At 38.9% G+C, this 18,044-nt stretch overlaps 1 protein-coding gene and 1 long non-coding RNA gene across 12 annotated transcripts in view; one reads left to right on the top strand and one right to left on the bottom strand.

Moving 5' to 3' along the window:
• Positions 1–18,044, bottom strand: part of AMMECR1 (AMMECR nuclear protein 1) — a 152,697-nt gene that overhangs the window by 48,711 nt on the left and 85,942 nt on the right. For 7 of the 11 annotated variants that reach the window (XR_010590430.1, XR_010590432.1, XR_010590431.1 and 4 more), the window contains exons 3-4: positions 11,870–11,980; positions 11,374–11,415 (exon numbers count right to left, since the gene is read on the bottom strand). The exons of 2 other annotated variants lie outside the window; for them this stretch is intronic. Coding sequence is in view for 5 of the 9 variants with exons in the window: in XM_065557277.1 (XP_065413349.1) it covers positions 11,374–11,415; positions 11,870–11,980 (153 nt within the window). In the remaining 4 variants the exon portion in view is untranslated. The remainder of the gene's footprint in view (positions 1–11,373; positions 11,416–11,869; positions 11,981–18,044) is intronic. 2 more of the 11 variants (XM_065557278.1, XM_005291813.5) reach the window with 1 other exon arrangement.
• The window catches only part of LOC135973539 (uncharacterized), an 87,128-nt gene that overhangs the window by 5,736 nt on the left and 63,348 nt on the right, over positions 1–18,044 (top strand). The window lies entirely within an intron of this gene.

Here is an 18,044-nt window from a genome sequence, read left to right as displayed (position 1 = left end):
TATGGATGAGAAAACAAGTCACTGCTTCAGTAATGAGAAAGCAGAACACAAACAGAGGGGTTGCCCTAACTAATGCGGCAGCATGCAGAGCAGAGACCTCCACAGACAAAGCACAGTTGCTGCTTTTTGCAGTAAAAGATTAGCAGTCTAGGTCAAGCGAAAAAAGCCTCTTTGTGGAGAAGGGAGCTGAACTGCAGAATGCATCCTTGGTGCAGAGGAGAAAGGGAAGTCTGCTGAGCTTGAAAACTGTGCAGGAACTTCTGGGGACAAATAACAGACAGCACCAATTCTTTAACAGAATGTGTTCAAATAAATGGTCTAAGATAGCAATCACAGCCTTTTAGAGGATTGAGAATGTCACATCCTTTCCAAATAGTTGTCATATGAAAAGGCTGTCCCCTCCTTTTCCTATGTTTTATAAAGGTGACTTTTTTTTTGTTTTTGTTTCCCCCCCCCCATTAGATTTTTGCATAAGCATTAAACCATCCAGGTTGCTGTGAAAATGTCGGCAATATACTGCTCGAGAAACAGCAGGAGAATATTTTTATTGTCTCCTATAAGAATTGAAGCTATTTGAAAAAATCTTAACATAGTGAACTTAAAAAAAAGAATTCAGACCTCTAAATCCCCAGATATGAACTAATTTAAACCACCTGTCTCTTTAAAGTCACTAAATCAGACAAATGACCGACCAGTCAGACCACATTTCTTCTGTTTTTGGGTATTAGTTGAACTGAAAATAAGCCAATGATTTGAGGAAAAAAAATCATATCCAAAATTAATTTAGAGTTATCTACAAAATATACTTCACATTCTAAACCATCACTCTAACAGTGCTGGTTTGTTGAAAAAGAAAAGGGTTTTTTTCCTGTCTTTAAATAACTTGCATCTTTCCATGTACAATGTGTTTCTAATCTAGCTTTTCATTACAGAACACTGCAAACACTACTTAGATATCAGACTAGTATTTGAATTGAGGAATGACTTGTAAATTATTAGTGGCTTGGGATCTATTTCACCCTGCAATATTATGGAAGTACATGAAGTTAAATATTGTACATATTAAAAGTTATGCTGTTTATAGAAGTGCCTTTTTTCTTCTCCTCCTGCTAAATCAAACCAGATTCAGAACAAAATATATCTACTCAACTGAAAAATGAATAAAATGTAAGAAAAAGCTTTAATATTCTTCATTTGAATTAAGTCTGAGTTCCACCCTGATAAGAGAAGCCTAGTTTAAATCTAGGTTCAGAACTGAATTACAGGATATGTTAGTAATTACTGTTTTCACAAAGGCCCTTCCCAGTGAAGCTGGTACTACAGTGTATGACAGATGGATAAGCTCCCTGGAGCAATTAGTTGTGCTCATGATTGTCAAAGTGCTCTTTAACAACTGTTAGAGTTACAAAAGTTCTTGTGGGAGTTATTTACATTTAGTACCTCTCAACCTGCCAGATTAAGTATGGGACCACAGACTCTTTTGCTATTAGTAAATTGTAGTAAAAATAAAGGACTATACCAGCACTATAGGATAGCAGACTTGAGTTTAAACTATTGGGCTTTCCCAATCTGGGTTAATTGAAAAGCAAGTTTAAAAAATATATTTTATAATGCTGGAGCGTAGCCATTTTTTCTCAATTTATCTCCTTAAAGGCTAGAATGTAAACAACTAGTCACAGTGTAGGTGGAATTAATAAATATATCTAAAAGACTGTTATGATCCAAGTGTAGTTAACTTTTAAATATCTTTTCTAAATTTTGAAGTGGAACAGAGTGAAACAAAACATTCACACACAAACCACCATTCAAAAGTTGAAAACTGCATTGTAAAAGTAGATTCTGATGTTTCTGAGAAATTGGAAACCAGATATTACAGGTTTCCTAAACTGTACCACTGGAATGTCATTTATGACTCAAAAGTATCAAAGACATTAAACTGCTGTTTATAAAATAGATCAACAGGATTTTTTAATAGTCAACAATATATGTAAGTGCCACCAAAAGTTTCTTTTCTCAATGTCAGCAAATATACACCCTTTAGGAAGATGGTTCAAGGGTGAAGGAGAAAAGTGCTCTAACAAACTTGACTGACAAGTGACCACTCTGAGTGTAACTGATTCTGCAGAGCTGGGAATGCCATTTCCCTTCCAAGAGCTCTTCGGCTACCTCAATGTGCAGCTCTATAAAGGAAGCCAACTTTTTAAGTGGCTGTAGCTTTGCCATTCATGGTCTCAACATGAATAGCTTTTAGAAACAGTTTACATCTGTTTAGCACTGTATAAAATCTAGCCAAGTTATGAGCATGTGTATTTTAATTCTCGTTATTCTGACTGGAGCATAGCCAATTTCACAGGCTACAAGGTCCTACTGAACAGTGAGAACACTGGCCTTTGAATCCTGGTCTATCACACCCAGTTTGTGACATTTCCTCTGCATACAACCTCAAGTGCCAGGGAGAAGCAGAATCTAAATGGAGGAGGTGCTTACAGACAGGAAAATTTAAGAGGCCCCCTATCCCATGGTCACTTCTACATAAAGCAGCAAAGTTTAGAGCTGTTAACAGCTTGCGTGTAATTTTTCAGAGCCCTTTCTTTATCCTCTTCCTCTTGCATCCCTGGTAAGTTACGGAAGAACTGTATAGTTCAAATAAAACACCCCACTAAAGTAAATCAAGCCTTTTAGTTTATTACTGAGTTGGGTCTCCCAACACACAACCACTGCTCCTGAATCTCCACCAGCCCAGTCTGTCTTAAAAATCCAAATATAAATTAAACTGCAACAACCAACAGATCATCCTCATATTCAGCACATAAGTACTGTTTAGTTGGTACAATCCATTCTTTTTCCACCTAGCATCTAAGCTGACAGGAAACTCCCCCTCCTTTATATCTAAAGAGACAGGCATCTAATCACTGAGAACAAGCTGAAAAACAGGCATAAATACACCTACGAGAATCAGCAAATAACTTCCATGCCACTCTGGTGTCAGAGCCAGACTAAACCAGTGTCCCAACATACACCAAACCCTCCTGTCTCATTCAAAAAATCCTTTACACTCACCTGCTTTGAGACCAGTTCCATTTATGCCACTAGATTCATAAGCCAATGTACAGTAATGCCTTGTACTTTCCAGCCTCTGCCCTTAGACAGTGACGGGACAGGGAACTTCTCTGGCGCTGTTCTATGGTACAACACCAAATACATTCACAGTGCTTTAGAAATCAACAAGCCACAAAAACTGTGGTGAAAGCAACTCCCATTCCAAAGATTTGAGGAAATTTTAAGTGGCACAGAACAAGTGAGTTATTTGAGAAAAATATGGATTAGCAACAGTGATCCAGTTTGGCAACTGAAAGGAGATGGTTATTGTAATGAAGTTTAGTGCTTTAGCCGTCTCTGGGGGAAAAACAACTTGAAACTGGAATTACTGGTTTCCAACATCTCTTTCCCTCCCCCACCCAGCCCCCCAAAATCTTAGGTTATGAATGAAGTCAGCTGGATGTCTGATAGAGCCAAAAGATTGTCCCAACTCAATTGGAATTGTGGCTTGGAACCAAGACGGTATGCACTAGCTTCCTAGTGTGGTGGAAGGAAACTGTGTAGAAAGAACTTGAAATGCCATGAAAACATCATGGGGAAAGGACTGGAGTCCTGACCTGCACAGCTCCTCCCGGACATCACTCTGGAAAAACTGAGTGATCACTGGATGTCCCAAGTTACCCGTGAATACACATTCAATGGAGAACTCCACCACCATCTAATACCTACTGTTCAGCACAAATAAGAATCAATCAGCACTAAGTAGTTCAAACTTTTTTTTGTAAGCATGCATTCTATAATAAGCGTACATGGTTCCAATTCCTGTTTTCCATACATCTGTTATATTTCAGCTATCCTTCTTAAAGTCAGAGTAAAACTTCTTAATCCCCCAATATTGATAATATTGCCTTAGTTATAAAGAATCACACCAGATGAGAGAGATTAACAGTTATGCTGAGCTGCATCTGACTGTCCTGATGTGTATATTTAGTGAAGAGAAAACACGAGTAGAAATCTTCGTTGGGCCACACATTGAACTAAGCCACTTCTATAATAACTTATACCAATTGCAAAAATCCACTCTTCTAGACATTTGAAATACTGAACTCTCCAAATAAGTTTGCCACATAGGTCAGTAATATATTATGCATATAGGTACGTAAAGGCTAAGTATTCTGGTTCTCTGTATGGATAGTAGAATGGTGATCTGTTTTATCAAAAGCCTTAAGGTTTTATACTTTCCTTTTTCCAGTAAAATTCAAAATAATTTAAACATTATTATCCTTTTTATTTGTAATATTTTTCTTTGATTTCTTGCAGGAAGTGCTGCTAAGGAAATAGACTTTCATCCACTCTTTAGAACTAGGGTCTAGCCAGGCTTCCTTAGGATGAACAAACCAATCTTAGTCTATACTGTCTTATGCCTTAGTCCCTTTTTTAAAAATTAAGAGCTCTTAATTGATTTTTAAAACAAGTTTTCTGTTTCTCTATGGAAATGTTTTACTTTTTCTTAATTTAAAAAGTAAAAGATTTTTTAAAGTAGAGTGACCAGACAGCAACTGTGAAAAATCGGGACGGGGTCGGGGGTAATAGGCTTCTATATAAGAAAAAGCCTCAAATATCGGGACTGTCCCTATAAAATCGGGACATCTGGTCACCCTATTTTAAAGAGATACAGGAAAGCCTTCACAAAGCACGGTTAACTTTACCTACCCACAATTCTCTCTAACTTCAAGGCACTCAAGAAGTGCAAGAATCCTTAACTCCCAGTGAAAGGAATGCTACAGCTCCTTCAGGAGATGAAAAAGCATTTCCCCCCCATATTCAAAAAAGGTATTAATCCAAATACTAATGTCTGCCACTAAGACAAAATTGCTGCAAAAACCAATGTGTAAGAGACCCTCAACTCAATTATTTGATATGCCACAACCAATGCATTGTTTGCTCTCTAATGACACACACCAAGATTTCACATACATTATTTTAGAAACTTTGTTGATAGACAAGCATTTAATTCAATACTTAAGAAAAGTCATTTTACTTAAAGACAGTTTCTTTAATTCTGCCTTTTGAAGAAATATATAATATGATGGTGTAATGCGAGCAATAATTTTTTTGGAAATGGTGGCATGCACATTATTCCATAGTAATAACACAATCATATTGAATAGACTGAGTTATATGCAATAACTAGGCTCAGTTGGATAAGTTAAGGTTTCTATGCCTTATTTAAATCTAAATTATTTGTTCTGTTGGTTTATATCACAATCCAATTTATTACTAAAGTGAATTCAAGCTACATATGGTAGGCCTAAACTTTTGTCTTGAAGTGGTCCTATTTATCAAGTTCATATCTAAAATATTTTGGTTCAAAGAAGATTTTAGAAACATGAGTTATTGCCAAGTCTCAGTAAAGTCAGCCTTCCACACAGATCAGCATGTCTGTATTACAGTGCACGTATGGACTTGCCTGATTGCTAGATCATAGTCTGTGCCTAGACAGACATACTTGCAGTCCTAGAACAATAGTTTTGTCTGTCACGACCTTACCATTACTTAAATATAGTTGTGTTAGGTATTTAAAAACAAAAAAAGGTGCTAATCTGACTGCTTCACTTCACAAATTGTTTCCTACTTTGCCAATAAAAGATCTCTGGAGCTGTTCACTGATGTTTCTAATGTCTTCCACCTTGTAAAGCAAGCCCTGATGCCTCAAATATACTTACATTCTGGCTTCATTTTCTTTGAATAGTTTAAGTGATGTATTGACCATTCTGTACAATCAGTAGCAATTCTTAGCAAGACATTAATAGGACATGATACATTTTGTTACATCTAATTAATGATAGTAAATACTAATTAAAAATGTTGAACAAAAACAGGCAGCCCCCCTCTCATACAGAGATCTCACATGCACAAAGTAGTTTAACTTCAGAAGATAATTAAGAGTAGGGAACACAAAATAACAAATTTGGAGGAACAAGCAAGAACGAATGTAGTATCAGATTATATAAAGTACACTGCTTTCAATAATTTATGAAGAAAACATCAACAGATATTTACATTTAAAGACCACATGACTATTAACATAACCACCATGAAAGGAAAAAGCTGGTTTACAGAATATACTGTGAACCTAAACAAAATTTCTATTGAACTCAAAATTAGCTTGCCTATGGAAGACTATTTTGGAAACAAACGGTCAGAACTGCTTACGTCACGAATTTAAGAGCCCCCCATTACATATAAACCCTATTCCTTACTAAGCTTGACAAAGTAACCTTTAGTTCTCCTTTCCCATTTATTCACTTTTATTCAAATGTAATCATTACATTGGAAACTCAGATTTCATTTCATGAACTGGCAGGATCTAGAATACGCAGAGATGATGCACTCTACTTTGTGCAGGGGAAAAAAATCAACCCATGGAGCTCAAACTGCTCAGGAGTAACAAAAGTTGACTCTGAAACTCATTTCAACTCTGTAAGCTGAGGTCAGAGTCACAGCTACCTTGGCTATCCTTTGTGTGTTAATCGTTTCATCAGTTATGTTGTGGACTGGCAGATCCTTGAACCTATCATGGGGCTTAGGTGTGGTGAAAGAGAATAAAGATGTATAAAGTCATAGGGGGTAATACCTGAAAATGGTTGTGTGGAGTTAGTGTGAAGAAGGGTGGTCCAAGAACTGAAGAGATGTAATGGAAGTTGTACGTTAATCTATATATTGACCTTAAATATGAACAAAAACAAAAAATGCTAAAGTTCAACTGAAGGGGGGAAAAAAGCAGAACACAAATATACATCTATGAAACTTACTAGATCACAGTGAAAGGGGATTCAAGTTATCAATCATTCAAGTGTTTGTAATATGAAAAAAATAGCTCATACTCTCATGTTTAGTTTCCTGTCAGTAGAGTGGTAGAAGAGAACTGATATTTTTCATGGGGATGGAAGAGAAAATAAGAACTTAGTGAGGTTTTTTTAAATTAATTAAATAAGCTATTGGGAGATGTATGCCAATTGACAATACTGGTGGTCTAAAACTCAAATATATCTACCTCTAAAATTAAGTTTTAAGGGGAGAGAATTGTGTAGCACTTCCCCCTTCCTTGGATTTTGTAGCTAGAATCCCAACTCCCTCCTTTTATTCCTGTACTCCCACAGACAACATTGTGGGGAGGAATGTTGAACATGCCTCCCTCTAGACCCAGCAGATACTACTCTCAGCTGGAGATGGTTAGTAGAGAACGTAAGACAGACCTTTCATTCAGAGAACAAGTGCACTGTGTGCAATCCTAGGTCCCTGCTGGTATAAGGCATAAAAACTACAACATGGATGTGCAGATTATAGCCCATCAGGCCAGTCCGCTTCAGGTTTGTGGGCTTCCAATATCAACTTTTTTTTTTACTGCTCTTCTCTCTCCCCTTCTGTCACAGAATCAATCTTCCTGTGTCTGCCTCTCTTCACTAGTTGCCTCCCCAGGAATATATACCAGTTATGGTACAAGTTGGAGGAACAGCAGTGTGAAACTGATGTAATTATAGTTTTATGCCACTGCTCTTGCTAGATCAAGAAGAAATTGTTTTGTACTCTGCTAGCTTAATCTGCCTTTCAGCTATGGTATCACTCAAGTGGGAAATATACAGTGAATTATAACCAAGTTAACAGGTAACTAAAGGAGTACTAGCAAATAAAAACAATTTAATTTAATTGAGCACCTCAACTGTAGGTCTTCACTGCCAAAACCTAAGTCTTACTGCTGAACAGAATACATGAAAAAGTTTGTCAACCTGTTCTGAAATGTTGTAGTAACCTGCTTCCAAGTTCAGTGTATTTTCTTGATGAAGCTGCAAAACACAAGGTAATTTTTCATAATCTGGATTGATTTATTTTATACGTTCAGGTGGATTACTCAGTTCATACAATCAGTCTGAAGGACTGTTTTTCCATGGTATAGTTCTTAAATCCTGCAATATTTAACATTGCAATGTCTTTGAAAAAGGTTAGATTTATTTTTACCCAGTTAGCCTTTTGCTAAACTCATGTCAATCATTACATTCAAACTTTTACTCAGACTCAAAGGCCAGAAGGGACCATCATGATCATCTAGTACAGTGGTTCTCAACCTGCGGCCTGTGGGCTGCTTGCGGCTCAAGCAGCATAGAGTTGTGGCCCATGTGACATTTTCAGGGCCACACTGCTAGGATTGGATGCAGCCCACAACACATTGTGGGATGCATATGCAGCCCACAATGGTAAATAGGTTGAGAACAGCTGATTTAGTCTGACCTCCTGCACGCTGCAGGCCACAGAACCTCGCCCACCCACTCCTTTCATGAAATCCTGCAATAATTCACTTCCTTCCCCCTCCCACAGTTTTATGTATCTGTAAAGTAAATCTATCTTGTAGAATTCAATTTTATTAGAAATACATTACTAACTTTTTAAACTATGGGTATTCTCATCCCTTCCTCACGACTTGGGCAGATGCATCCAATTAATTATGAGTCATTCAACATCAGAAATTTCCTGTTCAGAGCATGCTGGCAATACCACTAATAACCTACATTGCACGAAATGCAGAACTCATTTTCTATCCTACTACTACCTTTTTTTGGTCTAAGACTGTAAAAGGCAGTTTCCAGACTTGTGGGCTTGGCTTCCAAAAAGGGTAGGGTGGGAGAGAAAGCTACTCATTTTGGATTGACAGATCCACTATCCTTTCTTTATTTAAAAGAAATTAAATTACTGTGTACTGTGAAGAGTGGAAGGAATTAGAGATCACCTGCAGAACTAATGAAGTCTGATATCCTGATGTGCCAAATGTTAGTAACATCTTTATCTCATCCCAATATGAAGGAAGTCTAGTATACCTTGATTAGCACAAGGGTGTTCTAACTCACTCCTTGAAACCACAGCCAACTGACATACTAGAAAAGTTAGCCTCTGAGTATGGTGAGTACCTTTGGAATTCCTAATTCCAAGTTTTGAAAATGAAAGTCTAGCTTCAAGAGGATTTCAATCATCCGATGAGTGCTTTCGTAGTCTTTTTTACTCAGAAAGGTTTGTGGATGCTGAAGGGCTCTGAAAAATCCATGTCAATCCACAGTATGGAAGTTACTAAAAGGCTTAGAATGAATCAAGAAGGCACCTTTTGCAAGAGCTTCCTTTTTTCTAAAACAGCTGAATAAGATGTCTTGAAGGCAACATGTGATCAAGGTCAGGAGGAGCTTAGCCTGCAACTTTGTTCTTTGACTATTATGATCAAGTTCCATTCTCGGGTGCTGATGGCCCGTTCATGAGCAGTCTGCCCTGTGGATTAGTTTGCCTCCAAAGCATTTTCAATAATTTTTCTTTGCTTTTGGGAACTATTTTTATCTTCCTCAAGAACGTCATAGCCCACATACTGTTTAACCAATTAGAACATCCTACTTTCGGGTCCCTCCTAGTGGGGCTTGTGAAGCCTCAAGTCATGAAAGTTGATGGCCATTTGAGGCTCTCTTCTGGTCTGGTTCTCCAAGTTTCTTTCTGGAAAGTTCCCTTGTTTAAAGGCTGAGAGCTCCTTCCTGATAGTTTCACTCTTTCCTTCATTTTTTGGAGATAAAGGAAACTTGTCTGGGAAATGCAGATAACGCACTCAAAATCCCCCCCCCCCACCCTTCTAAACATCTGCTGTACAGAAAGTCACCACCACCACAATCTCATGTTAGCCAATGCAAATCAATAGTCTCTCGGCACATACGTGCCATCAAATTCCAGAAACCCTGTAACTTAATCAGAATCCCAGTGCTCATACCTAGAATGTTTCTACCATACTGAAAGCTGTTAAAAAAACAACACAAGTTTGAGAGATTTCCTGTAAAAATAATGGGGGATTCCAGTAGAACCAGTACAGATTTTCAAACAAGTAGTGAAAATTAAGTATGTTCACTGTATTACAAAGAGCCCTATTTCACAAAATAAGTTAGCTTTTAGTTCTTGAGGTATAAGGTTTCCCTTCATGTGGAAAAATATTGAGCTGTAATCACATTCTCCTGTGCTCAAGTTTGATAGCATCTTTCTATTAAAACCTCTTTCTGGATAGCTTAGTGTAATGTTCCATATTAGTTGTCCATTTAAATAGCGCATTTAAGCTATTTTGATGCCCTTATGTTAGGTGCCACTTTTAATATTTTTGTTACCCTTTCCAACTTCTGAATTTGGGATGTAATGGAAAGTGTCTTCCAAGTATCTTCTAAATAACACAAGAGTACCGTGCCATGCAACTCCTGGACAATGAAAGACTGTGACTGACACTGCAGTTAACTTGCATGGTTTAAATGCTCTTCCATGGATTCTCTCAAGATTAGGTAATCTGGCCTCTTCACATCAACTTCCACAGGTTTACCAATTCTATAGTATTTATAGTATTCCAAGTGCCTCCTTATATTTTCTTTCTTTGTTTTATTGTTTGCCATTAGATTCCACTTCTGTTCTGACTTCTTCCTCCTAGCCTCTGAGGGAGGTTTTCTGCACAAACCTGCAATACCTGACCCAAAACAGCAGAATATACTTTTAGACTTTAAGCTCTTTGGAAGTTTTTCACTGTCTGTACAGTTCCTAGTATGATGGGTCCTTAACTTCCTTTAGAACTCTAGGCACAATGTTATACAAATACTACTACTAATAATAATGTATAATATATTTTACAAGTCTTGTTTTACTGATCATTTTTGATTGCAGGGTCTGAAAGCATAGGCAGAGATGTTCCAGGTATTATAACTGATACAATGAAGACAGGTTTTCTCCAAGTTTGAGGCACCCAAGCAAATGAATAGTTGAGCTCCTTCATGCATTTGCCTGCTAAACCTGAAGTAGCCTCAGGCTTTTATTAGCTTAATCATTCACAGAGAGAGAGAGAGACATGACTATACTCCATTATGTTAACAGTTAATATTAGCAGTGTGGGGTTTTAACAATAGAGGAAGATCCAGCACTAGAAGCAAGTCTCCAAACGCAAGTGGTCTAGAAATTCCAAGTACTTAGAGTAATAGTGTGGGATGGTAACCAACCTAGAAGTCTACATGCACCAGAATATATTTTCCATTTTGAAGTGCTACAAAGTGGTACATTGCTTTAAAATTTCTATTACAATTCAATCCCACCCACCCTTTAGAGAACCTAAAATCACAAATAATCAGAGGAAACCAAGTACAATGCCTACTTATAGCTCTAGTGATGTATGTATTTATTTTTTTCACCCTATGCAAAAGGAAAAACACTAAGGTGAATGATTTTGGGTGTGGGTCAAAAATAAAGGATTATGCTGTCAGGGAAGTGAGGATTATCACTTACCTCCCTAGTCCAGAAGTTTCCCACTCAGGGGCTGGGATGTATCTGAAGAGTACATGTAATGGAAATTTGTAGGATTAAATTAACTGCAGCTGATTGGAAGCACCTGATGGAGAAGAGGTGAGAATACCTGCTGTTTTAGACCTGTGAATATGATAATCCCCAAAACTGACTTTCTGGTCTTCTGCCCTCAAAGTAACTATTAAGATCAAAAGTTGTCTATCCACTGGGGGAAAAAACTACTATGAGTCAGTTATAGTAAGTTGCTGGAAAACAGTATTTTAGACAAAGAAAAAGAATCCAGCTATGGGTTTAATTTAAGCTATTAATACCACAGTACCAGTGATCACATAGCAGAGAAATTTAGATGGTGTCAAAGGGGTTAACAATTTTGGCTGACAAGTTCAGAAACAAAGCAATCACAAAATTCAGGATCTGTTTTTATTCCCCTATTAAAATATTTAAATGCAGAAGTTGAAACAATAAAACCAGATCTTACCTAGTAAGTGTGTACTCCCTGAGTCCTGAATGCAGGTTCATGGCTGAAAAAGTACCTATGCATCCACGCAATCGTTTATCTCGACCAATCTTCCACGTTACAAACAGCGGGCTGTTTTAGGGAGGAAGAAAAGGCATGTGTGACAGCAGAATTCTTACAAGTGTTACAATATTGATAGTCAAAGTGGTATTTCAATAAGATAGTATTTCTCTGTTGCAAAACTAAACAAAGCCTACAAATTAGCTGCTTCTGCACTGGCCATAGTATTCGGAAGCCTATTTTACTATTTCTGTTTTGTCTACTGTAGAAAGGCCCATGTCATTCAGATACAAATGCTGGAAACCAGACTAGTCTCTAGCTACAATACTCAATAGCCAGAGAATCAAATCTCTTGCTAGCTGACATGATGCATTTTGTATGTTTGCTTATCTTCCATTAGACTCTCCCCAGAAGCCAAGAAATCTTCCCTCAGACATCTCTTTGCTATAGAAGGACAGTTCTTATGAGACCGCCACAGAACAAAGGATAATATCCCATTCATACTAGTCATACAGAAAATCCTTGCTCTTTTTAATTGTCAGCTGAGCACTAACAGAATCCCCCGTAAGGCAGGCAAAAGGCATTTAAGGACAGATGCTATCTAGATTTTAAAATATAAGCCTGTACAAAGGAAATTTTCTCCACGATGTTCAAGTCTCTCTTGGCGACTAGCCTAGCTTCTGAAAGATGATAATCAGTAGTGCAAAGGCCAGAGTGGTATCTTCTCTGTAAACAGTCCAATTCAGCAGCCAGCACTCATTTTCTGAGCTCAACATAAATCTTAATCTGTGCATGTGTAACAATTTTGCTAATTCACCCCCCCTTCTTAAAAAAAACCCTACTCTAAGTGAGCAGTAAGATTTTTTTTTTTTGGTAAGGTTGGTCTAAACCTCTATCAGTCCCACTTTCACCACTCAAACTTCAAAGAATACCAGGAAAATTTAAGCTTCAATTTATTTCTTTATTTGTTTATTTTTTAAAGCGAGCCTCACTAAGGGGCAACACAGATTACTGACTCCTACCAATAACACTGAACCACTTTAGTGGTGACCCATGCATACACTCGTGTGTGTGCAGTCCATTTGAAGTCAATGGAAGTACTCCGACGGTCACAAAGTTAAGCACAAGTGCCTATAGGACTGGGACCTTGGTTTTACCCACCTCAATCTGTGGGGACATGGGACAGATTATATTCTGTAAACGTGTGACAATGAACTCAGCTTCTTAAACATTAACATTTAGATAATCTGGTTTAACAGGATAATGTCAGATAGTTTAGGGCCAAAACATACATTAGTTTTGTTAAACAAAGATCAACGGATTTTTTTTTTAATTTAGTGAAAAAAAGAATTTGGATGTAAGCTTTCCCCTACAGTGGATGCAGCCCCAAACATTATAGCATTGTGCCAATGCGTGAGAACCAGAAAATTACATTGACTTGGTATTTTTTAATCCAGCGGTTCTCAAACTGTGGGTAAGGACTCCAAAGGGGGTCACAACCCCATTATAATGGGGTCACCAGGGCCAGCATTAGACTTGCTGGGATGCAGGGCTGATGCCTGAACTCCACCCGCACCCAGGGCAGTGGGGGTCTGGCTCTTCCCCCCCCCCCTCTTCCCCCCTCCTTCCCCGGAGGGTCATGTAGTAATTTTGTTGTCAGAAGGGGGTCGTGGTACAATGAAGTTTGTGAACCGCTGTTCTAGTCTACTCATAGCCAAGATGGAACATGGCAGTCAAATGCAAAAAAGATAAATGGTTAAAGTTTTAAAAAATTTTATTTTAAGACATTGAAGGTATTAATGCAGGTAAGGCAAGTTCTAATGAAAACTGAACCTAGTTCATCTTTGAGCAAAATAACTTGCATATCAAAATCTAAATATTTTTGCAATTCTTTCTGCTGCCACAAGCTAGAGCATTACATTCATGTGGCCTAGACTGATCACTTCTCAAACTGTAGTCTATTGCTTGAGACATCACCTGTTTCTCCTATATTTAGCACTTGTTCTATCCTCCCTGCTCTCACCAAGGGGACAGGGCTTGGAGAAGGGGCCAGGGAAGCAGACAACTTGACTCAAGTTGGTAGATTGAACCTGGGGAGTGTCAGCATTTGGAGCAGGGATAAAGTGGGGCATGGGGGGTGTCGAGAGGGAGATAAGGAATAGCAAAGGTAGGCAAGGGAGTAAAAACAACTAGGGCAAGGGATTCTAGCAGGCAAGCAAACAGAGAAACAGGAAGTGCATGATGGGTGGGATAGGAGGATCGAGGAAGTATATCGGGGAGAGGGCATGGGCACTGAACAAATTGGCAAGCTGGGACAGAGAAAAAAGCAGTCTCTCTCTGGGGCAGTAGGTAGAGTGTCTGGATGGGGGAAGGAGTCTGGACACTAGCAGAGGTAAGCCCTGGGGAGCAAGAGCAGGTGGAGTTGTAGGGAGAGGGAAGTTCATGTAGTTCCTGGATCCCCAGTCCCCTGAAATATGCAGGGTTGGAATTCAAGTCCTACAGAGTTCTTGAGATGAACAGCCTCAGCTGGGAGTTCTGGAATGCAGGAAAAGGGCAGTGGGGGTCTGCAGAGGAGATAGGGGTGGGAGAGAAAAGAAAAAGAAAAGCAGGAGGAGTCTACTGCATTTTCTGTTAAAAACAAACAAAATTACTTAGTAGTGAAATACAAATAAGAAGGTACAAATATCAGTCCTTCAGACATGTCCTTGTTTTAGTCTGTTTTAGTCTTTCCTATCTTTCCTATAAGCAATTTGTCACATATATGACTGATCACAATGGGGTCATAACTAGGAGGGGAGATATACACAAGACGCTCTTTATTAAGAAAAGTTGTGGCAAAAGATGTGTGCCATACTTGGTATCAAGACTTTGAAAGCATTGTATAAAATCTGCTACAGTAAGGCATGCATTTATCTCTTTCTACATCTGTCTAGAGCTCAGTTAGCAGTCAGGCATTATGGCGCCATGACCTTCATCCAGTCTAACAATATCCTGGAGAAATAAATCCTCTGAATAAATACATCTAAACCAGCTGCTACTGCCTCATGAATGCTGCACTGATTTTTCTACTTAAAATGTCCTTTGATTGGTCATGTTCTCCCCCCCCCCCCCCCCCCAGAGGTACCAAGGCTAGTCTGGCACAAGCCACCACTGCCAAGGCTACCTGGTTTTCCACTGATATTTCAATCAAAAATATCCTTAGGTGGTCACTGTCTTCTAAGAATGGAGGAATGTCTCATATTAGATTAATCTACTGGGTTTGAGAGTCAGATTACAAGGTGAATGCACCAGCTACTGTGTTTCTCTAAAGAAAGAAGCAAGATTAATAAAGATTATATGGGTACAGGAATAGCCCTGAAATGGCTGCATCAAAGAGAGATGTCAAAACACATTTGGTGTTGCTATCAGCTGAGCATGAAGCTAGATGATAACCCTGGGAATACTGCACCACAAACTTTTCATTATGAGCTTTGAAAACCTTCTTGCACTCTCCTTTCACTTTCCATAACAAACTCCCTTTCTTTGAGGGACTAGTCAGATGACAGCCCAGAAGTTTCTCCTCTTTTGCAAGACAGTCACCTCTCCCTTGCCACCTTTCTTCTCCAAGCCCTAAAATATTTCAAAAACCTCAAGGTATTTCAATTTTGAAGCAGTCTAAGAACCAACCATTAGAGGGCCTTTTCTTATGGTATGAAGATCATAGTTCGAGACCACGGAAATATACAAAGTGCCTTTGAAGATGTAAGACCACCATGTGATTGTAGAATGGCAGGTGGCAAAAACTGTCCTATTTAATATTACTAGGTTAGATGTGGGCAGAGTATGCCATTAGTGTCCCCCCAATCACATGGCAAACTTTGAGGAGAGAGCATAGAATTAATCCCTTACTTTCAGAGACGAGTGAGTTATCGTAGCAATTTTTGGAAACTAATTTAGTTACAATGTTCTTGTGTGTCTGGGGCCACATAGAATCATAGATTATAGGACTGGAAGGGACCTCGAGAGGTCATCGAGTCCAGTCCCCTGCCCGCATGGCAGGACCAAATACTGTCTAGACCATCCCTGATAGACATTTATCTAACCTACTCTTAAATATCTCCAGAGACGGAGATTCCACAACCTCCCTAGGCAATTTATTCCAGTGTTTAACCACCCTGACAGTTAGGAACTTTTTCCTAATGTCCAACCTAGACCTCCCTTGCTGCAGTTTAAACCCATTGTTTCTGGTTCTATCCTTAGAGGCTAAGGAGAACAAGTTCTCTCCCTCCTCCTCATGACACCCTTTTAGATACCTGTAAACTGCTATCATGTCCCCTCTCAGTCTTCTCTTCTCCAAAGTAAACAAACCCAGTTCTTTCAGCCTTCCTTCATAGGTCATGTTCTCAAGACCTTTAATCATTCTTGTTGCTCTTCTTTGGACCCTTTCCAATTTCTCCACATCTTTTTTAAAATGCGGCGCCCAGAACTGGACACAATACTCCAGCTGAGGCCTAACCAGAGCAGAGTAGAGCGGAAGAATGACTTCTCGTGTCTTGCTCACAACACACCTGTTAATGCATCCCAGAATCATGTTTGCTTTTTTTGCAACAGCATCACACTGTTGACTCATATTTAGCTTGTGGTCCACTATAACCCCTAGATCCCTTTCTGCCGTACTCCTTCCTAGACAGTCTTTTCCCATTCTGTATGTGTGAAATTGATTTTTCCTTCCTAAGTGGAGCACTTTGCATTTGTCTTTGTTAAACTTCATCCTGTTTAACTCAGACCATTTCTCCAATTTGTCCAGATCATTTTGAATTATGACCCTGTCCTCCAAAGTAGTTGCAATCCCTCCCAGTTTGGTATCATCCGCAAACTTAATAAGCGTACTTTCTATGCCAATATCTAAGTCGTTGATGAAGATATTGAACAGAGCCGGTCCCAAAACAGACCCCTGCGGAACCCCACTCGTTACGCCTTTCCAGCAGGATTGGGAACCATTAATAACAACTCTCTGAGTACGGTTATCCAGCCAGTTATGCACCCACCTTATAGTAGCCCCATCTAATTTGTATTTGCCTAGTTTATCGATAAGAATATCATGCGAGACCGTATCAAATGCCTTACTAAAGTCTAGGTATACCACATCCACCGCTTCACCCTTATCCACAAGGCTCGTTATTCTATCAAAGAAAGCTATCAGATTGGTTTGACATGATTTGTTCTTCACAAATCCATGCTGGCTGTTCCCTATCACCTTACCACCTTCCAAGTGTTTGCAGATGATTTCCTTAATTACTTGCTCCATTATCTTCCCTGGCACAGAAGTTAAACTAACTGGTCTGTAGTTTCCTGGGTTGTTTTTATTTCCCTTTTTATAGATGGGCACTATATTTGCCCTTTTCCAGTCTTCTGGAATCTCTCCCGTCTCCCATGACTTTCCAAAGATAATAGCTAGAGGCTCAGATACCTCCTCTATTAGCTCCTTGAGTATTCTAGGATGCATTTCATCAGGCCCGGGTGACTTGCAGGCATCTAACTTTTCTAAGTGATTTTTAACTTGTTCTTTTTTTATTTTATCCGCTAAACCTACCCCCTTCCCATTAGCATTCACTATGTTAGGCATTGCTTCAGACTTCTCGGTGAAGACCGAAACAAAGAAGTCATTAAGCATCTCTGCCATTTCCAAGTTTCCTGTTACTGTTTCTCCCTCTTCACTAAGCAGTGGGCCTACCCTGTCTTTGGTCTTCCTCTTGCTTCTAATGTATTGATAAAAAGTCGTCTTGTTTCCTTTTATTCCTGTAGCTAGTTTGAGCTCATTTTGGGCCTTTGCCTTTCTAATCTTGCCCCTGCATTCCTGTGTTGTTTGCCATCAGGTCTTCTTCCCCCCACCCAAAATAATTGTCACTGCAAAGCTAAATGGACCCTGAAACTTTATATCCAGAAGACTTTCAGAGCCCTTGGTGGAACCTTGTGACTCTCCTTTATTAGACTGGAAGAGTTCACCTTCTTCTAGTGATGATGAACTGAGGAGGCAGTTTAAGACGTCTCTTACTTTGTATTTTATTATTTTTTCTTTTTGATGAACTTGAAAAGGAAGTAGACAGATCTTTGCTTTTTTTGCTCTTTTCATAGATTTTTAAGACCAGAGGAACTA

This window comes from Chrysemys picta, chromosome 9, assembly GCF_011386835.1.
Source record: "Chrysemys picta bellii isolate R12L10 chromosome 9, ASM1138683v2, whole genome shotgun sequence".
Taxonomy (NCBI): domain Eukaryota; kingdom Metazoa; phylum Chordata; order Testudines; family Emydidae; genus Chrysemys; species Chrysemys picta.
This window is presented reverse-complemented; position numbering and strand designations above follow the sequence as displayed.